Here is a 15,951-nt window from a genome sequence, read left to right as displayed (position 1 = left end):
AATTACAGATGGAAAGCAGACAACTACAGCCAATTTTGGGGCATGACTTTAAGTGAAGGATTTGAATATCGCTTGGGTACTAAATCTCCATCTTCTTCACTCCTCAGTATGAGTGAAATGACTGTAAGTTTAGGTGATAAAAAGTTGATAAATGTAGGATCCAAGCCCAGACTGGCCATCTGGCATACACTCTAGCCTTGAACTGAATGAAGTGGGCGTTATTATCAATCCACTTACCATGTGTTTGAGTTCCATAATGGCTAATGGCGGACGGCGTGCGTTCCAAGAAACCTCAGGTGAGTGTTATTATTTTGATTGGCAGTTTATATTAGTGCCCTTTCAGCCAGTCTGCCTCACTCCATTGTCATCTTAGGAGGCAGCCTGTATACCTTGTTATGATGCCCAATATGTGCTAGTAGGTCCCCTGAAGAGTCAACAAGTGACGAAACGTGTCAGGATGCACAGGGATTTTGTAGGGCTATTATTGTGAGGGTTAGATGTGGAGTGCCCTTGTTAGGGCGGGAGTCATGGGTGTCAGAATCACTAGCTCCTTTAGGGCTTGAATAGGGTGAATACCTTTTTTCCTGACCTGACATGACTCTGATGGGACATCTGACTTTGGACATCCTCCATCTGCATGTGGTGAGATCTTTCCTTTTCTCATAATGTTCATGGATTTTTTATTTTGATGTCTTCTCTATATGCATGAATAGGCATATTCCTTGATAACCTGAACAGGGTAGAGGTTTTTCTTTTTTATTCCTATGATAAGGAAACCGTTCATGGTTTGAACTTGGTCTTTATTCACATTGATTTAGACCAAGTATTTTTTAGTCCAATCTTTTCTAATTTTTGGACTTGGAATAGTCACATGTACAGTATATACTGTGGGTGATCTGTTGTTGAGATTTATACAGACACTCTCTGTTATAGTCTGTGGCATTTGATTCAGTGTGTGTTTATCTGCACTATAGTCTTTGGTAGCTTTTATTATATTCATTAAAGGTTATGTTTTATGATTTTTCTCTATTGCTGATTTGCTGTTGTAGCAAATCTTGCTTTCCTCCATCCAGGGTAATATTAGTAATATATCCCCATCTGGTATTTGGGGATGGGGACAACATGGGCCTGTGTGATTTCAATTGCCAGGGCTGAATTTCGGCATCAGTCTGTACCTGGTATGATCTTTTGGAGCCCCAAGCCCTGATTGATAAGTAGAACAAAAGTCCAAAGTCTGGGTTTACAGAGAAATCTAAGTGGAAATGAGATTATTTATGCACTCTACACTTCATCCATTTTTAGCTGATGGAAGTAGTTGAGTACAATGTTTGGCTACCTCCTTCAGACCCACTGTAGCCTTGAAGCTCCTCTGGAGAGGTGGTGTTCCAAACAATCATGCCACACAGAATGTAAGATGAACATTATCAAAGAAAATGACTCCCAAATAACTGAAAATAGGATATTGACAGAGTGATTTATGCTGCTGAATCTGAAAGCGGCAAATGATAGACAAAGAGGTTTATGTGATTTGGAGCTGGATTTCAGAGGAAAAAGCAGAGTAAATACTGAAATGACTCAGTGAAAAGAAAGTATTGACCTGCTCACACAAGCTGACCGGCACATGCTGTACACACTGATACTGGGGAAACTGTCAATCAGTTTGTGAAGACAATTCTTTTGAACTCTCTGAATAATACTTTTTAACCCTTTCGCGCCAGAGCCTGTTTTTGCCTTCATGACCGGGCCAATTTTTTTCAATTCTGACCAGTGTCAATTTATGAAGTCATAACTCTAGAAAGCGTCAACGGATCCTGCTGATTCTGATATTGTTTTATCATGGCATATTGTACTTCAAGATAGTGGTAAAATTCCTTAGATATGACTTGTGCTTATTTGTTAAAAAAATCAAAATTTGGTGAAAATTTAGAAAATTTTGCAATTTTCAAACTTTTAATTTTTATGCCCTTAAATCAGAGAGTCATGTCACACAAAATAGTAAATAAATGACATTTCTCACATGTCTACTTTACATCTGCACAATTTTGGAAACATAATTTTTTTGTTAGGAAGTTATAAGGGTTAAAATTGACCAGCGATTTCGCATTTTTACAACAAAATTTACAAAACTATTTTTTTAGGGACCACCTCACATTTGTGATTTTGGGGGTCAATAAGACAGAAAATACCCAAAAGTGACACCATTATAAAAGCTGCACCCCTCATTGTACTCAAACCCACATTCATGATGTTTATTAACCCTTCAGGTGCTTCACATGAGTGAATAGAATGTGGAAGGAAAAAATAAACATTTAACTTTTTTTCACAAACATTTTACTTCAGAACCATTTTTTTATTTTCACAAGTGTAAAAGGAGAAATCAAACCACAAAATTTTTTGTGCAATTTCTCCCGAATACGCCGATACCCCCATGTGGGGCTAAATCACTGTTTGGGCACACGGCAGGGCTTGGAACAGAAGTAGTGCCATTTGACTTTTTCAATCCAGAATTGGCTGGAATTGAGATCGGACTCCATGTCGCATTTGGAGAGCCACTGATATACCTAAACAGTGGAAACCCCCACAAATGACACCATTTTGGAAACTAGACCCCTTAAGGAACTTATCTAGATGTGTGGTGAGCACTTTGAACCCCATGTGCTTCACAGAAGCTTATAACGTAGAGCCATGAAAATAAAAATCATATTTTTTCCGCAAAAATGATATTTTCGCCCCCAAATTTTAATTTTCCCAAGGGTAACAGGAAAAATTGGACCTCAAAAGTTGTTGTCCAATTTGTCCTGAGTACGCTGGTACCCCATATGTGGGAGAAAACTACTGTTTGGGCACACGGTGGGGCTCGGAAGGGAAGTAGTGACGTTCTAGAATGCAGACTTTGATGGAATGGTCTGCGGGCGTCATGTTGCGTTTGTAGAGCGCCTGATGTGTCTAAACAGTAGAAACCCCCCACAAGTGACCCCATTTTGGAAACTAGACCCCCCCAAGGAACTTACCTAGATGTGTGATGAGCACTTTGAACCCCCAAGTGTTTCACTAAAGTTTATAACGTAGAGCCGTGAAAATAAGAAAATAATTTTTTTTCCACAAAAATGATCTTTTAGCCCCCAATTTTTTACTTTCACAATGGTAACAGGAGAAATTGTACCCCAAAAGTTGTACAATTTGTCCTGAGCATGCTGGTACCCCATATGTGGGAGAAAACTACTGTTTGGGCATGTGTTGGGGCTCAGAATGGAAGTAGTGACGTTCTGGAATGCAGACTTTGATGGAATGGTCTGCGGATGTCATGTTGCATTTGCAGAGCCTCTAATGTGTCTAAACAGTGGAAACCCCCAATTCTAATTCCAACCCTAACCACAACACACCCCTAACCCCAATCCCAACCCTAACCCTAGCCCTAACCCTAACCCTAGCCCTAACCCTAGCCCTAATCCTAGCCCTAACCCTAGCCCTAACATGCATACCTGCTTTTTTTTTTGCTTTACTTTATTTTGTGAAAAGATCGCTGCCTGGCACAGCTGTTGCCAGCAGCGCTTGTCACACTGTTTCTCCTCTGAACCCTGCGATCTGACTCATAGTAATGCCACTTCTCCTCTGATCTCGCACTGACAGGAGATCAGAGGAGAAGCAGCATTACTGTGTGAAAAGATCCCTGCCTGGCACATAGTAACGCCACTTCTCCTCTGATCTCGCACTGACAGGAGGTCAGAGGAGAAACAGCATTACTGTGTGACAAGATCACTACCTGGCGCAGCTGTGCCAGGCAGCGATCTTGTCACACAGTAATGCTGTTTCTCCTCTGATCTCCTGTCAGTGCGAGATTAGAGGAGAAGTGGTGTTACTATGAGTCAGATCGCCAGGAAACAACAAGCTTTCCCTGCAAGCTCTCTCATTGGCTGCAGTGACGCTGACATCATCAGGACCTGAACCAATCAGGTCTCGATGAGGTCGGGGGGTCGCAGCAAGCATTGTGCATCAGGAACCCTGCATTATAAGTTATGTGGGGGTCCCGGGGGGCACAAAACCGCCGACAGTAGATAAACGTCGGCACTGCACAAAGAACAGCAAGCGCTGATGTATATCTACTGTTGGCGGTCGGGAAGTAGTTAAACATTCCAGAAATCCTTTAAATAAAATATTGAATGAGTGAAGAATATAATTTAATTAAATAATTCCAATATACAGCATTCTAATCTGATAACGTGACCAAGGCTATTTCCATTATGTTTATGAATGTTTGATTCTTCATACTAAGCATATATTTAACACATATTTTACAATTTGACACCAATATACAAATTTGTAAGTCAATGAAAAGAAAAATACAATTAAATATTAATTGAACAATGAGTCTCATAGCTATTTGAGAAAGACATTTTGGAAGCTCCTTTGGTTTTATGGCATACAGAACATAAAATAAACTGTGAATCATAATTTGTTATTTCAGCAACTTCATAATCATTGCTGTCTAGAAAGTTGCATAAAGATAATTATCCAAAGGCTTGAAATATCCTTGAACTGACATTAGTAAATGTATAGATATTGGGATTTCAAAATGTTAAACTTTAATTTTGTTGTTGTCGTTCCTCTTGGATGTACTATATTCATTCTAGTTGACAAAATGTAACGGTGATTGACAGTTCGAACTAGCCACCTAAAAAAACAATCTTAATACATGACTATAAATATCTAAGTCTAAGCTTGGTGAACATTCTGCAGTTTTGCATGAGGAACACAATCACTTGTTCAGAATATTTAGATTTATTCTCCTCTATAACGTACATGAAAAACGTATTTTTAAAACAGCTCTATGTTTACTGTTGTTTTCTGTAAAGTAGTTATAAAGTATATACATTTGTCTTCATGTATTGAATTAGAAAACAGGATGCAATGTTCCCAATGCATGGAAATAAAATCTAGTATAAAGGTTTTGTAATTAGCTCTTGTTTTTGGGCACTGCTATTATTTTGAACACTACTGAACCTGTGCATGTATTTCCACAGAGTTACTAAACTCAAATATATTCTTAGTTTTCCTAACTTTCATTTTTGTGAAGTGTAATGAGTGAATTATATTCTTCATTTGTTTTACCTCAAAGAAAATGTTCTCTTGTGTGTTAAACTTCTTACATGCTACCCTCTTCTAAAATGCAAATATAGTCATTTTACTTGGAATGACGATATTTGTTCAAATTGTGGATGACAAATTTTGTCAATTATGAACTAAAATATTTTATTTGCCAAGCCATTAATTCACTTATTTAGGCTACTTTAACACTTGCGTTTTTTTGCGCTGCGCACCATGCGCAGTGCAAATGCATATAAAAAATGCATCATGCATTTGTGTGCGTTTTTTGCGTTTTTGCGCATGGTTTTTTTAAAAAACGCATGCGTTTTTTGCGCTGACGTGCGCATTACCATGCACACGTCAGCGCACCCATAGACTATAATGGGTTTTTGGGTGAATTTTGTCCGCATTGCATGCGCATGCTTTTTTTGAGACAAGTCGGGTGCACAAAAAATGCAACGGGATGCATTTTGTGCACCCGGGCGCACACTACAAAAAACGCATGCGCATACAAATACGTACAAACACATGTGTATGCGCACCCATGTAAGGTATAGAAAAAAAGCATGCTTTTTTTTGCACAAAAACAGCGCAAAAAAACGCAAGTGTGAAACCAGCCTTAGTGTACAAAACAGATTTAATTGGTTTTCTACCTATCCTTGTCATACTTTCAAAGATTTTGCAGTAAATGTCTAAAAAGTAAAATCAAAGGGTGAGAGGCATTGAATAAATAATTGGTGCATTATAGGGTACCTGTCATAATGTACTTATTTAAAGGGAACCTGTCACCAGGTTTTTCCCCATATAACCTATGGACACCAAATTTCAACTCTGTGTTACAACATTCTAGAATGCTGTATATAAATCTCCAAGCCATGCTGCAAAACAAAAAAAAGACCTTTGACTATACTTGACCAATGAGGTCATCCGGTTCCTTGGGCATTGCTGGTCAAGATTCAGAGCTTCCTTTCTTCTTGCGATCGAAGTCCTCCTTCTCTTCTTCATATGGATGACACATCTTATGTCACCCATACAGTGTTCCCTATCATGCTCCTGTGCATGCATAATTATCTGTGCCCTGTTGAAGGCAGAGCAAAGTTCTGTTCTGCACATGTACAGAGAATGGCCAGAGAGTGCTGGTGCTGGCCATGCACATTACAGTACTTTGCTCTGCCCCAGGCAGGGCAGAGAAAAGAACACCTGTGCAGGAGCGTGATGGGGAACACTGTGTGGATGATGTAGGATGCCTCATCCACATGAAGTAGAAAAGGAGGACAGTGAAAGCAAGAAGAGAGGAGGCAATGGACCTAAACAAGCAGCACTCATTGGACCAAACCGCCCCTACCCATAGGTACCATATTTTTCAGACCATAAGAAGCACCCAAAATTTTCAGTCGGAAAATAGGGAAAAAAAATTAATATGTCAAATGGGGGTACGTCTTACAGCCCAAATTCAGCTTACCAGGGAGATTAGCAGCGCTGGTAGAGCAAGGTCACAGGAGATGTTCGATGGTCCAGCGATATGACTCCCATCCCAGGCTGCTGCGGCAGGTGCGGTGGCATCCGGGAAATCCCATCCCAGGTTGATGCGGCAAGTTCAGCGGTGTTGCTCGGGGCTCTGCCGGCATCTTGTGAAAGCTCGGAGGCCCCGCATATCCATTGCTGTGATGCAGTGGCCTCCGGGAAATCCCATCCCAGGCTTGTGCGGCAGGTGTGGCGGTGGTTCCCTGTGGTGCAGGTGGCTCTGCCAGCATCTTGTGAAAGTCCAAAAGCCCTGCATATTCATTGTTGTGATGCAGTGGCCTCTGGGAAAATGGCCACCGGGGGTGGCGCATGCTCAGATTGAGATGTTGTTGCCGAGATCTCAATCTGAGCATGCGTTGCCCCGGCGGTCATTTTCCCGGAGGCCACTGCATCGCAGCAATTGATGTGTGGTGCCTCCGGACTTTCACAAAATGCTGGTAGAGCACCACGCACCAGAGAGCATTACCGTGAAACCTGCCGCACCTGCTGCACCAGCTGCACCAGCTTGGGAAGGGAGTGTGAACATCGCCCAGCAGTGTCGGACAGGAACCGTCGCAGAATCGCCCGACTCCTGCTGCTGCCACAGTATTTGTAAGTATATTCTGACTATAAGACGCAATCCCATTTTCCCCAAAAAAATTTTGTGAAAAAAGTGTGCCTTATAGTCTGAAAAATACGGTAAGTATACAGCATTCCAGAGTGCTGTAACACAGGGCTGAAAGGTGGTGTCCATAGGTTATATGGCAAAATGTAGTGACAGGTTCCCTTCAACTAAAGAATTTGCTTGTGCAGCAGTATGTGTAAGCAATTTTATACATGTTCTTGTGCAAATCATAAGTTTGAGGAGCAGAAATAAAATGAACTTAGATCAATGTAGCATGCCGCTTGGGTCCTGTCAACTGGGTAGAGCGACACCACTGGTCATAGCTGTAATCAGTGTCTCTGCTATAATCACGGCATTTGTGCTTTGTTTGAAGTTTTGTTCAGTGTGAAAATGTTCTGAGATAATTAATAGTGATGAGCGAGTATACTCGTTGCTCGGGTCTCCCTGAGCATGCTCGGGTGGTCTCCAAGTATTTTGGCGTGCTCGGAGATTTAGTTTTCGTCACCTCAGCTGCATGATTTGCGACTGCTAGACAGCTTGAATACATGTGTGGAATGCCTGTTTGTTAGGGAATTCCCACAAGTATTTAGCCTGTCTACAAGTCGCAGATCATGCAGCTGAGACAACGAAAACTAAATCTCCAAGCATGCCAAAATACTCGGAGACCACCCGAGTGTCCTGTATACTTGTTACAACAGTTGTGACTGTCATACTTATAACAGATTTGGTAGAAAAAATAAGCTCCAAATGTATCAACATAATATTTCCTCAGAATAATTTAAAAGACAATACATAGTTTGCTGTTATGTTTAAATTACTAATTATAATTATATAATTATAGTGTAATATAAACTTATTTTCTTTACACTTCTACATTGTAAACAATAACATTTTATTTATTATGCTGGCTTTTTCCATTTAGCATCGCGTTTCATCATATGAAGAATTTCCGCTGTTTTTCATATCTTCATATAAATGGCCTAATTATATCCATAGACCTTTGGATCAAAAAAATTGTGCTGCATCATGGGCATTTTCTACTGCAAGTAATATATAAATTCTTTTATTTCATTCATATATATTTGTCATTATTGCTAAATCTATATTAGCACCCATGAATAAGAAAATCTACAATAGAAGTCATAAAATGCATATTTGAAATAAAAGGTGTTGTAATGTTCTGATAAAAAAATAGATCCAAGACAGAGAAGTGGAGGCACAGTATGTGCATAATTGTAACCTTTGGTTTCACAATGGTCTTATGTTTCCTACAATATGACTTCTAGACCTGGCAAGTCACTGGGTCTCTATTATGAAAGGCTTTTTGCATATGCCAAAGTTAATCTTTTTATACATATTTCAAATTAATTGAGTCATCAACACAAGTCCTTCTTAGAATGAATCTGACACACACAACACGCAACATAACATTGAGCCTTTTCAAGTGAATAGACAACTATGTTATATACAGTATGATATCTGGACCCACTTTATGTTCCAACTCTCCATATTGGCTGTCATTTAGATGATTATCAATAGTCATGAGCGAGCGTAATCGGATAAGGTGTTCTCCGAGCATGCTCGTTTGCTAGTAGAGCATCTTCGGCGTGCTCGAATACTATGTTCGGGTCGCCGTGACTGCATGTCTCGCAACTGTTCAACAGCCGCCACACATGCAGTGATTGCCCAGCAAACAGGACATCCCTGCATGTGTTGAGGCTGTTGAACAGCCATGAGACATGCAGCCACGTTGACTCGAACATAGTATTCGAGCATGCCGAAGATACTCTATTAGCACATGAGTGTGCTCGCTCATCACTAATTATCAAATTTTAAAAAGTGAAATATGGTGTACAATATTAGGCTACAGGACAATGTGTTGAATAACAGCAGTTGTCCAGCAAAAGTATTGAGACAAAAATATTTATGCAACTCGTGTTCGACTTGCTACCACACTACTGCTTTAGAGCTCAGATTTTGCTGTAAGTATAACAGACAGGTTGTCTATGACAAGTGATTTTGTGTTGCACTATGTTGCAGGTTGCAATGAAGATCAATCCATCCAGTGTTGCAACATCCAATCCTATGTTGCAATGTCTCGCTATAATTTCAGTGTTACAAGACCCTTGTCGCCATGTAGATCTAGCCTAAGTCTTACATGTTCAAATTTTAAATCAACATCTATAATACATATTTACTTCAGAGAAATGCACAATTCTAGACAATAATTTGAGTTATGCTATATCGTATTAATCTCAAATGACGTTCTTGCATTCTCATTCTGGAAATTGTTTGTTTCACTTGACACAAAAAGACAAATGTCCATCAAGCTTAACAGAGTGATTGGAAATGATAAAGGGAATGGAGTATAAGTTCAGCTATAATGCATGATCCAGTCCACACCCCAAAGAGTTAATCTTTCCCTCCCAATCTAAATTTTAATCCACTGAACCAAACAGTCAGAGAAGGACCTTACACATGTTATTTTCTTCTGAGAAAGCATCTAAGCCCTTTCTGGAAGCCATCAACTATTCCCACTATGAGCAGCTCTTGAGATTTACTACACCATGGATTAGTAGCTCTTAGAATAAAGAAGACTTGTCCACTCTGGAGAGTGAACGATTCTTTCTGTAGAAAGAAGCAGTGGCTTCTCATCTTCTGAGGGGGTTTATACATGTAACATATTTTGACCATATTTTTTGTACAGGTCACTTTTGTACTTGTACAAGTTAATAATGTCACTCTCAAGACTAAAGAAATTATTATTTTTTTTAATTTTTCCTCCTCTTTCCTCGAACCAGGATTCTAGATCCTAAAAATATTTAAATATAATGTATTCTACATATTACTTAGCATTTTATACCTTCTAAAAGATTCTATATAAAAATGATATTTGCATTATTTTAACGTGCCATGTCTTAATTTCAGGTGTTGCGGCTGATCGAGTAGCAATACACTCTCAAGGACGCTACACTTCAAATCTGTCTCCTCAGGATTTAATTTCTTGTAATGTTCACAATCAAGACGGATGTAGAGGAGGACACATAGATAGTGCCTGGTGGTTCCTGAGAAAACGTGGGTAAATATTAGGGAGACTTTCACATATATCAATGCGTTTTGTCACATTTTCGTGAAAATCAGAAAACACATGAAAAATAATTAAATATAGTTACTGTATGGCATATCAATACTTAAAAATAGGTTACTGTGTTTCATATATATATATATATGTGTGTGCATATATATATATATATATATATATACTGTATATTTATATATAAATATATATATATATATATACACACACAGTGGTTCTAAAAAGTATTCAGACCCCTTTAAATTCATCACTTTTTGTTTCATTGCAGACATTTGGTAAATTAAAAAAAGTTCTTTTTTTTCTTATTAATGCACCCCATCTTGCATGAAAAAAAACAGAAATGTAGACATTTTTGCAAATTTACTAAAAAAAATCACATGTTCATAAGTATTCAGACCCTTTGTTCAGTATTGAGTAGAAGCACCCTTTTGAGCTAGTACAGCCATGGGTCTTTTGGGAATCATGCAACAAGTTTTTCACACCTGGATTTGGGGATCCTCTACCATTATTCCTTGCAAATCCTCTCCAGTCCCATCAGGTTGGATGGTGAACGTTTGTGGATAGCCATTTTCAGGTCTCTCCAGAGACTGCACTCCACCTCCTCATGACCCTTTTGGGTGGGAGGAAGGTGGAGGATTCAGAGGCCCAGCCTCTTGGCTACTAAGACTGGACCAGGTGGAAGTGTTGTGAATTCCCTTGCTCAGACTTCTGAGCTGGAGCTCCCTCTGGTGGTTACTGGGAGTAGTGGAGCTGGCCAGTCTGATGGAAGTTGCCACCTGATGATGATGATTGGGAATCTGGGATTGCTGGCTGGGAGCATATAAGTGAGCAGGCTTCAGTTGACGGTTGCTGGTGATTTCCTCCTTGTGCATTTTGAGCTCTTCAGTCTCCTGCCTGATCTGCATGGTTCAGTTAAGTGATTCTTTTGCTAATCCTTTGCATCTTATCTGGTTGTGCCTTTTTTTTGCTTTCTGCTTTGTTGCGAGGGTTCAGCGTACTCCCTACTGGGGGGCAGTACTGGGCCCCACTCCATATGTTACAGCTTGTGTCAGTTTGCTCAGTCCCCTGTTATATTGGTATATTTTACTTTGCTTCCAGTTCACACCAGAGTGCTGATCTAGCGGGGGTGAGGTCGTGTGGCCTCAGGTTTTTTGAATATCAGATGGATGTGTTGGATTTTTAGGGTTTTGTGTGATTGCAGCCAGTATCTTTTCTGTCCTGTCCTATCTAGACAGTTTGGGCCCCATCATTTGCTCAGTCTATTTTCTGCCTATGTTTGCGTCTCATCTTGTCTCACCAACAATATATGTTTGGGGGCTGTCTATTCCTTTGGGGATCTGCTCCAGGGCAGTTTAGATTTCACCTTTATGGCTTTAGGCTTAGTTAGTTCTCCGGCTGTGCCAAGGCATCTAGGGCATCATAGGAATGCTCCACGGCTACTGCTAGCTGTGTAGTTAGGATCAGGGGTCTGCAATCCGCTGATTTACCATCCTCTCTTGTTTCCTGATGGCTTAGCCTGTTCCTGCCATCCTCCTCGGTGACCCATTCATAACATGGAAGACTTTGTGTGTTGCCTGTAAACACACTGGATCCTTTTTCTGCCATCCAACCCATAACATCCTTGCACTTGTCTGGGTTCATCAGTGGTGTAGCGTTCTCGCCAAATTTTGACAGGACGCTAGAACAAGATGCAGTCACCTTCAAATCTGTCACATGACCTTGGCGGGCACCACCACATCCACATCCCTTAATATCACCCTTTCCTATATTGACTGCATTTATGTAGCACAACTGCAAGATAAAAATATGCTATTTATTAAACCAATTGAAAATTAGTATTTTTTAATATTGCCTTGCTGACACATGGCAAAATCAAACTAAAGAAAATTATTGCCACTGCTAAATTGTGACATTTGCTTATCTTTGCATGGATTGGGCTGTGAGCACAACCCCTATCTGTGGATGTCGGGCCCTCAGACCATCCTCATGGAATTGATTTCTAACCGCACATTTGTGGCCGGCTGGAGGTCATTTTGCAGGGTTCTGGCAATGCTCCTCCTGTTCCTCCCTGCACAAAGGCGGAGGTAGCGGTCCTACTGCTGGGTTGTTGCCCTCCTATGGCCCCCTCCATGTCTCCTGGTTTACTGCCCTGTCTCCTGGTAGTGTCTCCATCCTCTGGACACTATGCTGACAGACACAGCAAACCTTCTTGCCACAGCTCGCATTGATGTGCCATCTTGGATGAGCTGCACTACCTGAGCCACTTGTGTGGGTTGCAGAGTCCATCTCATGCTATCACGAGTGTGAAAGCACAACCAACATTCAAAAGTGACCAAAACATCAGCCAGAAAGCATTGGTACTGAGATGTGGTCTGTAGTCCCCACCTGCAGAACCACTTCTTTATTGAGGGTATCTTGATACTTTCCAATAATGTCCATCTGTTGTCTATTCCATTTGCACAACAGCATGTGAAATTGATAGTCAATCAGTGTTGCTTCCTAAGTGGACAGTTTGATTTCACAGAAATTTGTTTTACTTGGAGTTATATTATGTTGTTTAAGTGTTCCCTTTATTTTTTGAGTAGTGTATATTGCTATTGATCCTAAAACTGAAGCCTAATTCTTCCAAAGAAAATCACTTTTACCGTTCAACAAAATATTCTAGGGTCATATCATCTTTCCTTTTTTTATAATGGCCCTATTTCCAGTGTGACAGGAATTGATGTTGTTGATTGACAGGAGTTGACGAGGGACATCATTTAGAGCAGAATATGGCATTGCATAAAAATTTAGGATTTAGCTTTGCATTTACTTTTTTCTTTTTATCTCCTAAAATATTTTTTTGTTTCACATTTAGCTACATGAGACTAAAGTTTATCATTAATAACTAAACTGCACAGATTCACAGATTCAGTAAAGTATCTTAAAAATGTAAATCCCTGCTGCAATTTCTCCATCTAGGCTAGGTGTATAACAGTTTTTATATTCAGAAGATATAGAGCTCCTAAAGAAATTGTATATAAAGGATATAGCAAAGAACAATACATTAAAGATGCACTATATATTAGGTCCTTTTGGCACAGTCATTTGCCAGTAATAACTATATTGACTTGAAGCTCCAGAATAGTGACAGTCATAATTTTTACTACACAGCAAAAAGCAATTACCCGTATATACTCGAGTATAAGCCGACCCAAGTAAAAGCCGAGGCACTTAATTTTGCCACAGAAAACTGGGTAAGCTTATTGACTCGAGTATATGCATTGCTCTCTCATCCCAGTTCTGGTATGCGTGGCTTCCCCCGTCACTGTCCTGATATGCGTGGCTCTTCCCTTCACTGTACTGGTATGAATGGCTCCCCCCGTCCTGTTATGGTATGCGTAGCTCCCCGTTCTGTCCTGGTATGCATTGTCCTCCACATCCCTGTCCTGGTATGCGTGGCTCCCCCATCACTGTCCTGGTATGCGTGGCTCCCCCCATAGCTGTTCTGGTAGGAGTGGCTCCCTCCATAACCGTTCTGGTATGCGTAGCTTCCCTCGTAGATGTCCGGGTATGCATGGCTCCCCCTGTAGCTGTCCTGGTATGTGTGGATCACCCCCTCTGGTCCTGGTATGCATGCTTCCTATTACAAAAAACAAACAAACATCCTACTCACCCTCCAGCGTACCCTCGCAGCACCTCGTTCCGGTTTCCAGCAGCTCTTATGGTGCTGAGCAACCACGTGACATTGCTCATTAAAGTAATGAATATTCCCTCCATGCTTATGGGAGTGGAGACGAGTGCATGTAAATTACCTTAATGAGTGGTGCCATGTGATTACTCAGCACAGGAAGTGCTGCCGGAAGCCGGCACCAACGAAATGCTGTGAGGGCGCCAGGAGCAATGAGATTCAGGACATGCTGGAGGGTGAGTATGATGTCTTCTGGAAGTTGGTGGCTGCTCCTGCAGCTGTCACTGTGCACGCTATAAGAGAAATTAATATTATTTCTCTTTAGCAGCGGCACAGGCTGAAGCCACAACCGCCGGTTGCTGCCTCTGACACCCGCTGCTCCGCTGCTGGCCATCTGGGACAATTGACTCGTGTATTAGCCGAGGGGGACGTTTTCAGCACAAAAAAAATGTGCTGAAAAACTCGGCTTATACATGAGTATATATTATAGATATAGAATAGCTATAAAACCTCCCCATATGTTTCACTACTTTACACTGCATCCCCAGAGGCCTTTAATTACTAGCATATATCCATACATATTTTATTAGTTATACAACATCAGAAAAATGTAAATATTCATTAATTTTATTTATAAAAATTGAAAAAACCCATGTAGTTTATTTGACCGTCCAAAATAATCATTGGAGTCTGTTTAATTAGTAATTGTATAAAATGATACATTACAACAGCTATAACATCTACTAATACTTAATTCACACATTTAATATCTCTGTATTGGTGTCTAGTGTTTGTATTATCCTTTAAGTTATTAGGTTTATCCTCTAGGACACTGGCTTGCTATACATTTGAATAGACTAGCACTATTTAACCCTTTCGCGCAGAGCCTGTTTTTGCCTTCGTGACCGGACCAATTTTTTCAATTCTGACCTGTGTTACTTTATGAGGTCATAACTTTAGAGTGCTTCAATGGATCCTGGTGATTCTGAAATTGTTTTCTTGAGACATATTGTGCTTTATTATATTGGTAAAATTTATTTGACATGACTTGCATTTATTTGTAAAAAAAATGGAAATTTGGTGAAAATTTGGAAAAATTTCGCAATTTTCAAACTTTTAATTTTTATGCCCTTAAATCAGTCATATCGCATAAAATAGTTGATAAATAACATTTCACATATGTCTACTTTACATCACCACAATTTTTGAAACATAATTTTTTTCTTAGGAAGTTATAAGGGTTAAAAGTTGACCAGCGATTTCTCATTTTTACAACAAACTTTACGAAACCATTTCTTTAGGGACCACCTTACATTTGAAGTGATTTGGGGGGGTCAATATGACAGAAAATACCCAAAAGTGACACCATTCTAAAAACTGCACCACTCAAGGTGCTCAAAAACACATTCAAGAAGTTCATTACTGTATATACTCGTGTATAAGCCGAGATTTTCAGCCCATTTTTGGGGGCTGAAAGTCCCCCTCTTGGCTTATACACGGGTCATAAACCTGGGAGTCAGCGGGGGAGGGGGAGCGGGGGTGTCAGAGATCATACTTACCTGTCCTGCCACGGTGTCTGTAGCCTTACTTCTCCACTGTCTCCCTTCCTGTCTTCAGTGGTCATGTGGTACCGCTCATTACACTCATGAATATGCACATATTCATGAGTGTAATGAATGGTACCACATGACCGCTGAAGACAGGAAGGGAGACAGTGGAGAAGCGAGGCTGCAGAGACCGCGGCAGGATGGGTGAGTATAGCGATATTCACCTGTCCCCCGGTCTATCGCTGCTCACCGCTGTCTCTGCTACATCCTGTGTCAGTGACGTTTAGGCAGCAGAGGGCGCGGTGACGTGGTTCGTGCGCGCCGCCCCTCTGCTGTCTGAACAGTCACTGACACAAGAAGCGGCAGACAGCGGCGATGGACCCAGGAGAGGTGAGTATGGAATTTTTTTTTTGCAGCATATGGG

The 15,951-nt window shown here is 40.6% G+C and overlaps 1 protein-coding gene across 2 annotated transcripts in view; it reads left to right on the top strand.

The window, feature by feature from the left end:
* Positions 1-15,951, top strand: part of TINAG (tubulointerstitial nephritis antigen) — a 152,234-nt gene that overhangs the window by 53,254 nt on the left and 83,029 nt on the right. For both annotated transcript variants that reach the window (XM_073589141.1, XM_073589142.1), the window contains exons 4-6: positions 9-123; positions 8,136-8,259; positions 10,142-10,292. In XM_073589141.1, the coding sequence (XP_073445242.1) occupies positions 9-123; positions 8,136-8,259; positions 10,142-10,292 (390 nt within the window). The remainder of the gene's footprint in view (positions 1-8; positions 124-8,135; positions 8,260-10,141; positions 10,293-15,951) is intronic.

This window comes from Dendrobates tinctorius, unplaced genomic scaffold (genome assembly GCF_039654945.1).
Source record: "Dendrobates tinctorius isolate UK_male_01 unplaced genomic scaffold, ASM3965494v1 ptg000107l, whole genome shotgun sequence".
Lineage (NCBI taxonomy): Eukaryota > Metazoa > Chordata > Amphibia > Anura > Dendrobatidae > Dendrobates > Dendrobates tinctorius.
This window is presented reverse-complemented; position numbering and strand designations above follow the sequence as displayed.